The sequence below is a fragment of the Patagioenas fasciata genome, chromosome 5 (genome assembly GCF_037038585.1).
Source record: "Patagioenas fasciata isolate bPatFas1 chromosome 5, bPatFas1.hap1, whole genome shotgun sequence".
NCBI classification, from domain to species: Eukaryota; Metazoa; Chordata; class Aves; order Columbiformes; family Columbidae; genus Patagioenas; species Patagioenas fasciata.
Genome location: NC_092524.1, coordinates 62,722,327 through 62,738,871, shown reverse-complemented (window position 1 = coordinate 62,738,871; position 16,545 = coordinate 62,722,327). Strand labels below are relative to the sequence as shown.

The window sequence follows — 16,545 nt, the reverse complement described above, 5'->3', positions numbered from 1 at the left end:
AACTAGTGTGATTACTTTGTGATTAAAGATTTACCAAATAAAATATGTGTTATACAATGTAGTTGCAGTGTCAGAATTGCTATTCTGAACAGATAAAAATGAAAATAAAACACTTTTGACATATTTGTCCTTATAAAAAATCACAGGACCCATTATTGGTGTCTAGATCTCCCTGTGACCAATTATACTTACTTCTCTCACTTCATTGACAGATAACTTCGGTTGTTCTTTATTAGATATTGGAGAATGGTCTATTTTAGTATAATGAAGATATATGGATGTTTATTAAATGAAGAGTGTCAAGGGTTTGAGAGAGCTTTTATATTTCATAAAGATACTTCTCTGTTTTGAGAGTATTTTTGACCATTGATACCTTTAATTCTTTCCAACTATCAGTGGTGATAGGAGAGCATTGTCAAAGGCCAGAATATATGGAATGGAACAGTTTAACAAGTAATCATGGATACTTGGCTTTTAAAAGTATGATTCTTAATTGCTTTCAGCAATTAATATTTTTGTCTTGAAGATATATTACATACAGCTTGATATAGTTGGTTAGAAACTGGTTGGAATTAATGTTCTGTAAAGTATGTAAAGCAGCATAAGAACCATTGGTAACTGTTTACATGCTATTAATAATTAGCAACCTTCATGCTAGTCTGTTAGGAAAGAACCGCACATTCGGTACAATAGAAACTCAACGCCATACGGTTGGGTTCAAATTACGTTTGCCTTGGACAATAGGGCATGAATGGGGCTCAGTTGAGTTTCTGCCACTGTAAACAATGAGATGTTGGAATGTTTCATTTGTTTATCGATTTATTTATTTGGACAGGTGCAGGTTGATCATGTGAAATAATTTTTTATTCAAATATAGGCAGAAAATAGGTTAAGAAACATTGTCCAGTCAGAGTGTATGATGATAACCTACATCTTCAATGGACAGACTCAAATCAATTTAGCCTGTGTCTGGTTTTGAATTTGGGTCTTAAACTAATCAAATCATATTCTTGAGAAAGTGCTATGTACTATCCATTCACTTAGAAAACACAAAATATATGTTTTATTTTCTAATTAATTTATGTTTGGGCACCATTTCCTTCTTTTAGTTTATGTTAAAAATTATATGTGCGTCTGTGAGGCAGATTCTCCTAATGCTAATGGGGCTCATCCTTGAGAAAGAGGTCATTCAAATCTGATGGATCCCATCTGGATGAGGATCATTCTCTAGGGTGTAATTTTCCTCAGCTATTTGAAACCCTATCATAAGTGCTCCAAAGCAATCAGGTTCTATAATTTGCAAAAGGATGGCGGGAGGAAAGAGCCAGGAAGACTGTTGCTAGGATCATACGTTAGGAAGTAGTATCACAGGACTAATAGCCTAAATTAATGCAAGGAGAGCTTTAGTTCAGGCTTTTTTGTCTTCTCCATCAGCTGGACACCTGCATTTCTCACAGGTGGTCACTACAATACAAAGGGAGAGGATGATGGTGGCACATCTTACCATTTGGGTCAGGGGAAGGTTGAAACTGGAGAAGCAACATGAAGGTACTTGCTGAAGAAATTACCCTTGGTCCACACTTTCCCAACTCACGTCAAGTAGAAAATTGCACAGCAATCTGCAGACAAGAGAAAATCCCAGGAATACATGTCTTACAGGCAGAAATAATCCTACAAAAGATTGAGTGGACCTTACACATTTAATACCTTAAATGATCTCACCACACAATATAGCCTATCCTATTAAGTTCAAGTGTTGCAACACTGTGTTGTGTCATAGTCCTTTCAAAGTTGTTTCTCTATTTCTCACCAGGTAGAACAGATTGGATATATGCATAGCTTGATAAACAGAAGCTTTAGTATTTCAGTTCATACTAGGAATTTGCTGATTTTATTTCTCTTTCAACATTATATTGCATTTAAATAATGACAGGGCTTCTCTTGTGACGCATGTGTTTGATTCCTGTCCGTGCTAACAGAAGGTATGTGCAGACACCAATGGAAGAGGAGACTAGAGTTTATTTTGAGGTGAACAACTGTTTATAATTAGAGGTGTGGGAATGAAGGAAAACCCAGCTAGCAAGCAAACAGTCACTCGTCCAAAAAGCTCGGTAAACGCATAAAGCTCAGGAGCTTAATCTCTGAACCAGAGTGCTTGTTATCTAATCCCCACCAGCTGTTGTGTACTTGGTAGCCATGACATCTGTAATAGAGCTGAAGGGCCTGTCTATATTGGTTGGCACCTTTACCCACCAACTGAACTTGATTCTTCTTTCATTGCTCACATTTACCTGCTTTAAATCATTAACCAGTTGCTCAGGGTTTGATCATCCATTTAAGCATATGTTATAACAGAGAGCTTGTGCTGCTTTTCGCGTTGTGTTTTAGGTATGTAGGTTTTCAGCAAGTCTAGCTTTTGCCTTGCTAATAACAGGTATCAACCAAAAGAATTTCCTCTGGCTGCATTCTGATTCCTTATATAGACTTAAAACTGACCTAGGAGTGGAATTTCTTGTGTTATATTTCAGCTGGAAAATACCATCACACTTGTAATAAACATGGAAAAGAAATACATACATGTCTCTGTTAAATGGTGGGCATGAATTGGTGTAGGTGATTATAGAAGATAGAGTATAAATGTAAGCAAGTGTCTATGTATTTATTATAACTGGAAGGATGCTTGTTTTCAGGCATTGGTTTCAGCTGTGCTGTAGTGGGTGTTCATCTTTTTAAGAGAGGACAGAAACTGGCCCAGCTTGAGAAAACAATCCATTTTATGTCTCCCAGTTCTTGGGTGAGCGCTGTGGCTTCGAGCCTACGGTTAGACCGTGTCCTCACCACCACAAGCAGGGCAGAGTAGCAGCTGTTGTGTGGAACAGAGAGCGATCGCTTCGTGTTAGGTGTATTGTGGGCAAAACTACTATTTTGGGCTTTGTAGGGGGTTAGAGGGAAGGATGTCTTATTCCTGGATCCCAAATGAGTTTGCTTAGGAGGTGAGTCCTGAGCTGTCCTCCTAAGAGGAGATCATTGCTGAATATGGAAGAACTTAGATCTATGGGATATTTTACTGGTTAAAACTCAGCTGCTTATGGCTTTCCAGCACCTGAATTATTAGACTGGGCATCTGAAGTTGATACTGTGGCCAAAATTGGGCCCAAAGATTAATATAGTCTTAAATTAGCTGTCAGCGTAATATTGTGGATCTAAGATTTTGAACTGTCCTAAGACACTTGTCAGCATCTGTAATACTTACTATCAAAATCCAGAATAATTGTCTCATAAAGAAACCAGCTATACCAAGTTTTCAAATAAATGCCTATTAATATTTTGTTGCTTCATCATAGTCAGTTGCCAGTTGGAATTAGTTCTATTGATGGTTTTATTTTTTTTCCCCCAGAATGGCACTAAGAAGTTCTGGGATTTTATGAGGACGCATGACAGGTAACAGAATTAATCACGTTATTTCCTTTTGTCTTTATGTTGTATTTCATAGTGTATTCTCTTCCATTTGTCAAATTTTGTTGATGTGTAGTCACTTCTTTTTCCTCCAAATTCCTCTTCAGTTCTCACATCTTGTGTAATACTTGCAGATAGTTCTCTTCTATTTTAGAGAGAATTAGCAGAAATTTTAAAATCTCCTCATGGTTTATTGTGACTTATTATCACTCAGTTTTGTGGGTTCTTGACTTTGCAAATTTTAGAGTTTTGTCATATGTTTGACTTTGCAAATATGAGAGTTTTGTCATATGATGTATTGTGCATTTTTATGATGCACATAGAAGTTGGAACTTAAAATCTGGATTGTATGAAATTTTCTTGTTTGAGTGTGAATGTATCACCTGAAGGAAGGACTCTGTCTCCCACATACGTAACCTTGTTATTTGTGCCGTTAAATGGTCTATTCCCAAGCACGTGACAATATTCTCTCACCTGTGAATATACAGTCCCAGGAATTGTCCTGACATAAAGACTGTGAAAAAGTAACGTAAAGTTATAGTTATTATAGTTATACTGCTTATTATTTATTTTTCCACCAGCAATTACTTGGAATAAGGTAGAGATTCTTTTTTGTGTTTGAGAAAATCCTAGTATTATGCCAGCCTATTTTAATCCTCTCCATCACTGCTATAGAAGGATGTTTAAGGCAAAGCCTAATTCAAATAACTTTACAAACCTTTCAGGCCCTCTGTTCGTTACATCAAAATGGGATGAAATGCATGACCAGCAACTTTGTTCTGTCTTTACAATTGTATTTCTCCTATGACGGATGAAAAGCAGTTAACTCCTGATTTCAAAGATCTGTTAATGGAAAATGATAACAAATAGGGTATATTTGAAACAGATCTAGTCTCAGAGTTATTAAATATTAAAATATTAGTATGTCTTTTTTAAAGTATAAATATTTAATCTAGTCACTGAAAATTCAGGTACTAGAAAATAAAAAGCAATAGTAACAACTTTTCCCTAGAAAAAGCTTTTCTAGATATATTGAATGTAAAAAAGGTAGGAAAGCACTAATGGCAAAAGAAATTGTGACTTACAATCAAAACCATGTTGAGAGAAGTATCTTCTTGTGTGTGAAACAGGTAGGTAAATTCAATTGCATTTTTGGAAATTTTTCTCTGTTGTGACACTTCTAACTCCTTACAGTGAGTTTTTTTGTGTGTAGGTACCTGGGTTGGCTATAAAGTGACAGCAACACTTTTTATCAATATAAAGATTATGAAGGTAAAAGTTCCAGGAAGACTGGGAAAATATTAGGTAGATTAAAAATGCCCGTACTGCTTGAGAAAGAGGACAGAAAAGGGAGTGATATTTCAATACTGAACTTCACACTTGCTTTTGGAATTTGCCTGAAAGACAGTTCTGTCTTTGCACTTTGTCTGTCCATATGGGCATGCGCCTGGATTTATGATCGCAGATACAAAGGCTGAAATGATAATTGATTGCTGGAAATCTAATATATGCACTGTACTTTCAAGTGAGTGAATCCAGCCTCCAGTCACAGTGCTGAGAGCATGACTTCCAGATGAAGAATTTGTATTTTTGTTTAAATTTTAGATTATCACTTTGTGATAATGTGTGAATATAGGCAACTGACTGAGAGGGGTACATATTAAAGGATCAGTTTTCCATGAACTTCTTGAGAACAGTGTTTCAGAAGGACTTTTGTGGACATTTTTAAAATAGTTGAGAACATAACTGTATAAAAAGGCTACGGCCACATGTCGTGCCAGTCATCTCTGGTCACATAACATTTGTTAGCTTCAGATGTACAACAGCTGCCATCCTCACTTATTAGTGACTACTGTTGAACTGCAGAATGTCTGACGCTCTTTCACAAGTAAATTCAGTGCAACTTCGGACACCAAAGGTAATAATGTGAACTTTCTATATAGGAAATCCATGGTTTTGCATAAATTCCATTTGTGAATATGAAGCCAATTATTATCAGAAAGATAAGTCATGTTCATAAGTCCTTGTAATGCATTAGAGCCCTACGTTTTACTGTATTTTTTATAGGACAACTGTGATGCTAGTTATATGGAAATGTCACATTGTCTACTTGCTGAAGAGTATAGAGGACTTCATACATATACAGCTCTTTAGAGGTTCAGTGCTCCTAATGAAGGATAAAATCGTGAAGAAGAGGAGGGGTTTTGGGGACACAAGTTTTATTGGTCACTATTTCCTATTGCCTATGTCTTCTTCAGGAAAGTTGTAGGTGTTTTCCGTAATTAAGATCCCTTTTCTATAATTAAGACCCCTTTTTCAAAAGTACTCAAAACTTATTTTACTTCTGAAAATGCTGTAACAATGTTAGATGCTCCATTTTTTTTTTTTTAAAGGCTTTTTACCTAAATTGAACGTACACATTGGAATGCCATTTCTGCAGAGTATAGATGTGTATACGTTATATATTCACATACAATTGGTATGTAAAATGAATCTAATGATAAGGAATACAGAAAAACTACTGTGCTAATCGTATAAAAACAGACACTGAGCCTAACTCATGTCTTTATCTGTCGTCCTCTTTTGTCAGCGTAAGTAAACATTTACCTAAGACTGACTTCCTTGCTGTGTGACGGTGAACGGAGAGCTTGTGTGCTGGGTGCCTTTGGGGCCCGTGTTCTCTCTCATTTCAAATGCGGTCAACAGAGAATCATAGAATAAGTCAATATTCAATAAATATTCAGAATATAGGCTTAATACAGGAAAATATTTAGCAAGAGATATTAAGTTATTTTTGTATAAATTTATCCTTTCCAACTGTTCAGATGAACAGCTGATTAAATTATACAGAGACAAAACCACGAGGACTGCACTAGTCATTTCATTTACCATAAGTGTGAATCACCTCCTTTTAAAATCTTACAATATATTGCAGTAGGACAAGATCATTTAACCATAGGCAAACTGAGGTGACACTAGCACGATCTGAAATAGCAGATTTTTTTATTAGATATTTGGCTTTTTCCCCTTAGTTATTGCAGATTTGGACTTGAGTCGACAGTGTGTGGCTCCTGAGCTTTCTTAGGGTCGAGAGCACTTAGAACTATGGTATTAGTCCTGGAGTCACCTTTGCTTTATTCAGTTTGTAGTTTCTGCTGAACATATAATTGCTTGGGAGTTAAAGGGGGAAAAAAGTACTTTTTGCAAAATTATTACCGACCACACAATAAACTGTTACCAAGGCAAACCTTCGAAACCTGTGTTGTCAGAAGTCAATTGGTTTTCAGTATAGACAGAAGAAGCGGCATTTCCTACCATATTTAGGTTTAAATTGTAACAGAAAGAAGAAGCAGGACACAAAAACAAACCCATGGGGATTAGTTAAGTCACAGAATGCTTTGCCCAGAGGCTGAGGAACCTCCGTCCTTGGGAGAATTCAAATCTTGACTGGACAGGTAATCAGACCTAACTTAAAAGTTAGTCCTGTTTTGAGCAGGAGATTGGATCAGATGATCTCCAAAAGTCCTGAAGGTTTCTGAGATTTTATAAGTAGATTAAATACTTAATGAATTATAGAGTTCTCATATGACAACTGTCAAAACATTGTAAGATTGTCAAGAAATCTCTCAACTTATAAGCCATTTTTCTATTGGAAAATAATGCACTTACTATCGTGCTTGTCCTGCTGAGTTGCGTTTAAGTTGATCTTTCTTTGAAACATGGAGGGTGTTGGTCTCTTTTCCCAAGTGGCGAGTGATAGGACAAGAGGAAATGGTCTCAATTTGTGCCAGGGGACGTTGAGATTGGATATTAGGAAAAAATTCTTCACAGAAAGGGTTGTCAGGCATTGGAACAGGCTGCCCAGGGCAGTGGTGGAGTCACCATCCCTGGAGGGGTTTAAAAGGGGTTTAGACGAGGTTTTTTGGGACGTGGTTTGATGACAGAGTTAGGTTACGGTTGGACTCGATCCTGAGAGCCTCTTGCAACCAAAATGATTCTATGATTGTATGCAGATGACATTAGCAGAGCTCATTGCAAGGTTTTTATTATGTCATTAAGAACAACAGTGAAGATTACTAAAAATGAAGCAAAATAAAAATCCTTGATTGCCCCTTTTCAGTTGTAATTACTGACTGAATTTATTGAAGTGGTGCTTCTAAGTGTTAAGAGAATTCTGGCCTGTTGTGTTAGGCAGTGACACACAGCAAAAGATGCTTTCTGCAGTTATTTTATGCATTGTTTGCTTTACTAATTAAGTCTGTTTTTCCTCTGAATGCTCAGCTGATGTGTACGTTCATTATTAAATATATCCTTATGAAAATCCAGCCGAGTGCAAGTGATGAAAATTCAAATATAAGGTGTATTGCAAGATGCTTCTTGGGCTTCAGTCTGTCAGAACTAGTCAGCAATTCGTGGCGGTGTGTGTGATTTGTGGGGGGAGGAGTTGTTAATTTTGTTTTAAGGTCAGTGCTTTTAACATAAAAAACCTGACCAGGAGGACATTTTCCTTCTGCAAATTTATGGTGACTTTCTGTTAGAAATGGAAACATACCAAATATTACAAAGTAATCATTGATGCCTGTAACCAAAAAAAAAACCCAGACAGGCTCACTTTCCACTTATATTCTCTCTCATCCTAATTTTGCTGTATTTAGTACAGTAAGAGCCTGAAATGTAATACTTAAGTTTTATATTCATCTACTTTATAAAGCAATAGGCCAAGGTTGTTTCAGGTTTCAGCAGCTCCTCTTAAACAGACTCAAGGATTTAAAAAGACATAATTTGGGAACAGATGAAGGTCAGTGTACAGTCATGTGCTCACTTTTGTGCTTTGAGTAATAACGTTTGAGAACAGGAACATAAATGTACCCTTTGCTAGTCGACAAATAGAAGGACAGCTTTCAGGTCATGTTGTGAGTCGATATAAAGCAAAATAAGGGCTACTTCTGTATTTAAAAGTATGAAAAATTCACTGTAAAGTACACTACCTTTGAAATAAAAACAAATTTGAGGAGACTGAATAGCATGCAGGGTTGTTATCTGAGTTCCTCTTGGTCCTGAAAATATCATGTGACAAGGAAAAGGCATTAGGACCAAAAACCTCACAACTCTGCTGGTTTATTGTACCTTGGTTATGCCATGTTTTCAACTACAAAAACATGTCACAGTGGCTCAGAAATAGTTCCTGACTTAAAAATTCTTAATGGAAAAAAAAAATTAAGTCTTTTCTTATCTCTCTAAAAAGAGGAGGAAATAATACTCCTGCCTTGTAGAGATTGGCTTCTTTTAAGTAAAGAGCTTAATTTATTTCACATTGAAAACAAATTAATTGCTAATTTAATTTAATTGTTTGCTCAGAAGAGAGGCTTTATACTTTGACAAAGACAAATGAAAATTGTAGTTTTCCACTTTGCAGGGTGAAGGGAACCTGTGCCTTGGTGAGTTGTGTCCTGCAGGTACCAGCACTGGGGGTAAACAGAGGTTCTTCAGGCAAGTTAAACATGAACCGATGTCAGAAAGGGAAGAGGAATATACCCAACCAGTCACTTCGTGCTTGCAAGTTACCTGGCTGAGGGCTGGCTTCTGTGCACCCCCAAAATTAGGGAATGAGGAATCTGCGGCATCCCCAGCCAGGTGATGGGTCACTGGGGCCACACCAGTGACCGGAGGGGCCGCGGCCACTACTGGGGCTCTGTGGCTGTAGCAGGCGGCTGTGGGGACAGGGTGGAAGTCATGGGCCCTGACCACATTATAGGAGTGGATTAAATTCCATCTCCTGTTTCATATGGCAGATCATTTGAGCTTTATGGAAACTTAATCCTGTATGTATTTTTCTGGTTTATGTCCTGGTGTATCATAAGACACCATGAAATTTAACTCAGATGCTTCCTTTGTGCAAGAACTATTACAGTAGCTTTAAAATGAGTAAAATACAGCTTTTTAACATCTTTGTAGATTAAAAAAAACCAAAACTTTCTTGGGTGGCATGTACCTTTTATGTGCAATGATGTGCTGTTGTGCTGTAAAGCTTGTCTGTCTTTGTAATGTCTCCTCCAGGGTGTCAATGGTGTGGAATTTTCATGATTAGCTTCAAAGATAGTGCAGAAGATAATGCACTGTTTAAAATAAACTGGATGTAGTTCAACAAACAACAAAAATGATGAAAAGTTTAGGTAAATAATAGCTGAGAGAAGGTAATGATGGCTGGGCATGTTCATGCAAAGGACAACGCAACTAAAGAGAAAAATTACTAATCACAAAGGTATAAAGGGTTGTTACAAAGCAGGCTGGAGTAATTTTAGTTTCATCCAGTAATCAATGACAGAACAAGAAATAGTGTCTCATGTGGAAAGTATTTTTTAAATTGAACACTAAGAAACCATTTTTACCGATAGGCAATAAGACAATCAGAAAGCCATGTTTTGTAATCACTGTCATGGAAAATGCTCAGGTCTAGGCTTGATATCTGTCTATCATCAATGCTATTGGGGTAATGATATTTTTCCTGCTATTAGGAAAAAAAAAACAAACACATAGTAGCCTGTTAGTTTCCTTCAACCCAAGGAATTACGTTATATAGAGGTGACCTCATCACTCTCTAGAACTACCTGAAGGGAAGTTCTAGCCAGGTGGGGATTGGTCTCTTCTCCCAGGCAGTCAGCAATAGGACAAGGGGGCATGGGCTTCAACTCTGCCAGGGGAAATTTAGGCTGGATATTAGAAAGAAATTCTTTACGGAGAGAGTGGTCAGCATTGGAATGGCTGCCCAGGGAGGTGCTGGACTCACCATCCCTGGAGGTTTTTAAACTGAGATTGAACATGGCCCTTAGTGCCATGATCTGGTCAACGGACTGGAGTTGGACCAAGGGTTGGACTTGATGATCTCTGAGGTCTTTTCCAACCCAGTCAATTCTGTGATTCTGTGATTTGTTTGCACATTATATTTGCAAATAAAATGCACTGGATGCTTGTGGGTTTTTGTTTTTGTTTTTCTTTTTTTTTTTTTTTTTTTTAAGCAAAGACTTGGCAGATCTTCTGCTTATGTGCCAGGAGTTCAGCAGGCGTATTTACTGTCTTTTAAGATGTCTTATTATGTTGTTACCCAAGGATCCAATCTAATTAAAATCATAGTAATGAGGCAAAAATAAATGTATTTGATGCTGTAAAGCTATCAGAGAAATACACAAAATCTAAAGCCGAATTTTCAGATTCTCATTAAAAAAAATCAAAACAACCTTATAAAACATGTGGTATGAAAGCACCATACAGCATATAAACTGTGCTCTGTCAGTGAAATAGGGTAAAATGGCAATAAAATCTTTATTGCGAGCATTGCTTCATTGGGAATTTAAATGTTTGCCTAATTTTAAGAACAGAATCCGTAAAAATTCTTAAAACATGAGTTTTGGCTGATTAGTCATCAATTTCTAAATACAGATTTCTGGTAGCCAGATTAAAGGCATCTTTTTTTCACAACTTTAGGAATGTCATTTTTTAGTATTTACAATAATATGCAAAATAAACGGGTGTTTTTATTCACTTATAGTCGCTCAAATCAAGGAGAGTCTTCCCTCTGCTTCCAGGTGGCTTTGAGTTAAACCTGTTCTGTCTGAACAAGCCAAAGTTGTACATGGTCTAGAGACAGTAGCACCGTTGTGTCCTGCATTTGGGGTTGGTAAAAATAATCATTTCAAAGTCAGCAAATGTTATATAATCTGAGTGCCTGTATTTTTAGAATTTTATCTGAAAATATCTCCTGGAAAAGAGGAAACTATTGAAACTATTTTTTTTTTTTTTTCAAAATAGCTAAATTAGGTAATTTGTGAACAACTGACTTCCTTAATCTATGCATTTTCTCTCCAGTGGTGGTGAGACTATACATTTATATCTGGCAAAGTCTGTGTTACTTCATATTTGGGTTTTGGTAGGTTAAGAAATTAAGTTGCTGGTTTGTCCTTTCCTTTAGCCAAGGCAGAACAGTTGAGCTTTTCATTTTGGGAGCTTTCCTTGAAACCTGACCTTGTTTTAAAACTTTGATATTTGCCATTTCAGAATGGAGTCAGGCTTATGCCTTTGAGATGGATAATTTATTGGTCTTATTATGTGATAGCATTTATAAATGGCAGTTTCACAAATAATTAGGAATTGGAACAAAAGCCCATGAAGCTCTGACATCTGTTGCACATAATGCCCACAGAGCTTTATTTAATCAAATAAATTAGAATAAAACCTGAATTTATTTATTAAAATATTTTGTTGAAAGAATCCCATTGAGATGCAATGTGTCATTTCCATGGGTATCCTGGGATACGGGCCAAGATATGACACTTAAAGAATGTTATTGAGAGCAGCATGCTTTGATGTCTCATTTATTTTGCAGTTGAATTTACTTTCTATTTTTTTCATTGTTATATGAAAACAGGGTGCTGGGAGGATTGTTTATTCCAAACAAGTTGTCCTGCATCATATTCTCTTGTTGGGTACAAATTAGTACTTTACAAATAGATAGAGATTATATTTTGAAAGTGCACGTATATGGATTTGTGAGCACTTCTTAATTCATTCTTCTACCGGTCCGATGATTAACCAAACATACGCTTCCTGCTTTATGGTGTCATGAACAACTTCCTGCTGCAGTTCAGTTTACTGACACCAATCTTCCTTTTGATTTCTTCCAAAGTAATATTTATTTTCTTAAGCATGTGTGCCTCACCGCTTTAGTCTGGTTTTACCTAGTATTAAATATGTAGGTTGTATTGGAGAAAGCATTCAAATTTCATCAGAATACAGAAGTCTTCTAGACATCTCTAATTATCTTTTGCCAAATCCACTTTATCTGTGATTAGTATGAAAGGCTGAATGTTTTTGTCAGGAGATTATAGCTTTGCTTTTGTAATAGGCTGCATTTTAAGCAGCCAATTGGATTGGTGTTGGCCTTTGAAAAATGTAAAATGCTTTGAAGGAAGACTTAAATGAACCAGTAAAGATTGTGCAAGCACACACATTTAATCTCAGGGCTATCTGCATTATAGTTAAAGCTCTGGGAAACTGAAGGAATTGCACTGGAGAATAATCAAAGAGTACAGCTTTATTACATGTCTGTGCTGAAAATGAAGGGACTGTTTTCTCTGGTTTAAAATACAAGGTGCTGCTCTGATAAAAGGAAGAAGACAGCACTTTATATACCACGTCAGAAGTTTTCAGGGATGTGTCCAACTGTGAAATGAATGGTTAATTTCATTACAGACGTAACACAGGGACTGCATGCAATTCTTTCTTATGTTCACCAAAAGTAATTCTGAAATAACTTAGGATGAAGTAGGCCCTCCTGAAGGATGAATCTTCCCAAAGAATTACTTTTGGTTGTTAGCTCTCAGAAAAGTTTGAGGGTTTTTTTGATTATCACTTTAAAATTGAAAGCGCAGCATTTCTCATTTCAGCAAGAAAAGGACACTTGTTCGCTAACGTGCTTTAATCCTCATCCAGGGTGTTTCTCAAACATAATATTTTTAAAAGACTAGATGGATTTATAGTCTTGACACAGAAAACAACATGAAAGATCAATTTGTCAATACTGTGTGAACAAAGAAAGCCAAATTCATATAACTTCAAAAAGAAAAACAAATTTATAATTTAAAGCTGAAATAATTATAGGACATCTAAATTACTTATTTTTTCCTAGCTAATTTGCCTTCTAGTATCATTCATAAGTCTTGCCAGTTTCTCCCTTATGAACCACACAGGCAAAACTATTACATGTAAGTTTTATATTCACATGCTCTCCAGCTGAGATAAATGCATCTTTCTTAAATATTTCTGTAGTTTCACACTACATTTGATTATTTTCTTCTGATGATATCAAAGGGCTTTTTAATCCCAAAATATCTGTTGAGAGTCAAGGGGACTGATGAAGTAAATTATTTCTATTCCTGTATTCCAACTTTGTCTGTCTTTTTTTTTTTTTGAGTCTGCCATTCTTTTTTCATTGTCTCCTTTGAGAGCGGTAACTGAAATACCACAGACACTCATAGTATTGTTGGTTTTGGTTGGTTGGTTTTGTGTGGTTTTGCTTGGTTTAGTTTGTTTTTTAATTAAATAACATTGTTTCCTAAAGTTTTCACTATGGAACTGAGATTTTCGTTTGTAAGCAGCACAAACGATATTGTAGACTTTCAACTAATGCTGAGGTAATTTTTAGCATTTAAAAGCAGGTGGAAGTGACTGAGGTTACTAGCTGGGAAGCGCTGGCTTTCAGTGTTACCATCAGTCTTTTTTTAGGTGCATTATCTTCCTGTGTTCAATTCTGATCAGAATTTGTGTATGGAGGAGAAATTAAGATTCTGGACTCTTGTGTTGCAGATGCCCATGCGTCAGCTGTATGTATTTCTGCGCATTGACTTAGACATTTTAGGGAAGCCAAATATCCAGTAGGGAATCCTAATACTTACCTGTTTCAGTCAGGCTTTTCTTTGAAGTTTAAATGGTTAAATGCTGCGTGAGATCTTTGACTGAATAGTTGGAATCCCTTTCAGAAAATACTGTGTTAGATACCAAGGCCAGGCTCACACTACCTGCAAACTTGAGTACAATAAAAGCTCAAGTTCAGGTTAGCTGATCTTTGTAGATTTGTCTTGATGACATTTTAGGTACATATCTTGCTTAAAATATTTTAAGGCTACCCTAATTGTTCTTATATTTATAGAAAAAACAGTACAGTGACGCTGAGGGGAGACCTTATTGCTCTCTACACCTACCTGAAAGGAGGTTGTAGCGTGGAGGGTGTTGTTCTCTTCTCCCAAGTAGCAAGTGATAGGACAAGAGGAAACGGCCTCAAGTTGCACCAGGTGAGGTTGAGATTGGATATTAGGAAAAAAATCTTCTCAGAAAGGGCTGTCAGACATTGGAACAGGCTGCCCAGGGCAGTGGTGGAGTCACCATCCCTGGAGGGGTTTAAAAGACGTGTAGATGTGGTTCTTAGGGTTTAGTGGTAGTCTTGGCAGTGTTAGGTTACGCATTGGACTCAATGATCTTAAAGGTTTCTTCCAACCAAATGACTCTATGGTTCTATCATTATTGCAAATCAAATAAATGTCCTGAATGAAGCTTCAAATAGGTTTTCAGAAGTTACAAATCTACTAGCCTGTGGAAATATTTCATGTGATGTTTCTTGTGGAATAAGAAATACCAAATGGCATTCTTCATGTTAGACTCCTCCTAAGAAGGTGTAATTCTGAATTTTCTCCTCTATGACTCTCCAGCTCTGACAAGAGATATTAGAACTTATGTGTTGTGGTTTGTTAAAAGATGTAAATTTATGTTCAGAATTTTTTGGTAGTCTGTCAGAAAATTAGAAGTAATTAAATAGAAAGTTCTACAGCTTTGTGCCATTTCTGTACCCTCTCATCTCAAGATGGTGTGAGAAGCAGACAATTGCAATAACTTGCTGCTACTCCCTTCCAGCTTAATTTGATCTTGTTCCTTAATTCTGACAGATTGTTTTTAATTTTCCCATCTGTTCCATAAAAATCTCAAGTGATTGACGCTTAGGAAAAAATAATGTCTAATAGCTGAGCCATTTTTAATGAGTTGGTATGAGTTATTTAATGAGATGTGCTGAAGAAGGCAAGCCGAACGAAAGATTGGGCCTGGGGTGGTGAGTGTAAAGAAAGGTAAAGGGCAACCATTTGCTTTAGAAAGTCTCTCTAAGCTCAGCTTTAGACTGCTGCTGTCTCCAGTTTCAGGCAGTCTGCATCCTTAGACCCATGGTCAAAACCCAAAGGTTCAGTGAATCTTTTTTCCCTTTTATTTAGTGCGATGTCTAACCTTAGACAATACCACTTTGGGGAGAGGAACAGCCAGGCAAAGGGAAAAAATAAGATCAAAGAATAATACTTAAGCAAATTTAAAAACATTGTAGGCTATGGTTTAACTTCTTCCAGCAGCCTGCACCAGAACTCCAAGATATTTCTGGTGTTAGGTCAGAAAGAGCCCCTGTGCCTGTAAAGTGAGTGAACATTCTCCTGAGCCTCACTGAAGGCGAAACACTTTGCTTAAAATTGCCTGCAAATGCCATCTCCTGGGGCAGGAAGCCATCGATATGCAGTACGGGTCTGTGAGAAGAGCAACCATGAATATAAATGTTAACATCTGGACTTCTGTTTTGGTTTTTATGTGTTATTATAATAAACATTAACATTATTTTTAATAATCATCAAATAGCAGTTTCTCTGGCAGCCTGGGACTTCATTATTAAATCAAATAGTGAAAATAAATATGCAGCTCTTTTACAAGGAAAGTTGGAAGTTTTACTCAACGGTAAACATGCCATTGTTAACTCTAATCTATTGTGGAACACATAGAATAATGAATTAATTTTCCAGTTGCATACAGTGAGGCATAACAAATGAGAGAATGCTGCCATGGTAATGAACAAAATATACATTTGTTTTTGCAGGTTTTCATGACCTACCTCCTAAGAAGAGAGACCTTTGTCTGTGTTTGGTTGTGTGTGTTTGGTTTTGTTTGTTTGTTTTTATGGGAGGTTTTTTGTTGTTGGTTTTGGGTTATTTTTTGTTGTTTGTTTTGTTGTTGTTGTGGTTGGTTGGTTGGTTGGTAGGTTGGTTGGTAGGTTGGTTGGTAGGTTGGTTGGTTGGTTGGTTGGTAGGTTGGTAGGTTGGTAGGTTGGTAGGTTGGTAGGTTGGTAGGTTGGTAGGTTGGTTGGTTGGTTGGTTGGTTGGTTGGTTGGTTGGTTGGTTGGTTGGTTTTTTAACTAGTAAAATCCAAGAGTAATTTCAGTGAAGAAGACAGCAAGGACCATCAGTACTCCACACCTGTAGATCATCTCCCAATACTCAGCCTGTCAGGTTTCCCTATGATGTGTGTTTCAAACAATCAAAGAGGACAGGGAAAGATTAAAATGTGACTTCAAAGCCACTGAATGTGGTAGCAGTTAAACCAGCTTCTAGTTAAAATTTGTACAAAATTGGAATTGAATAGTGTCTGTTTAAAGGCCCAAGCTCAGCAAGTAGCCACAGACAGAAGATGCTCGGTGCTTATGCACAAGTCTCTGGCTCTGAATGAGACTAGACC

The 16,545-nt window shown here is 36.9% G+C and overlaps 1 protein-coding gene across 2 annotated transcripts in view; it reads left to right on the top strand.

The window, feature by feature from the left end:
• The window catches only part of NUDT14 (nudix hydrolase 14), a 59,179-nt gene that overhangs the window by 25,485 nt on the left and 17,149 nt on the right, over positions 1 to 16,545 (top strand). For both annotated transcript variants that reach the window (XM_071809722.1, XM_065839181.2), the window contains one exon: positions 3,398 to 3,441. In XM_071809722.1, coding sequence (XP_071665823.1) covers positions 3,398 to 3,441 — 44 coding nt within the window. The remainder of the gene's footprint in view (positions 1 to 3,397; positions 3,442 to 16,545) is intronic.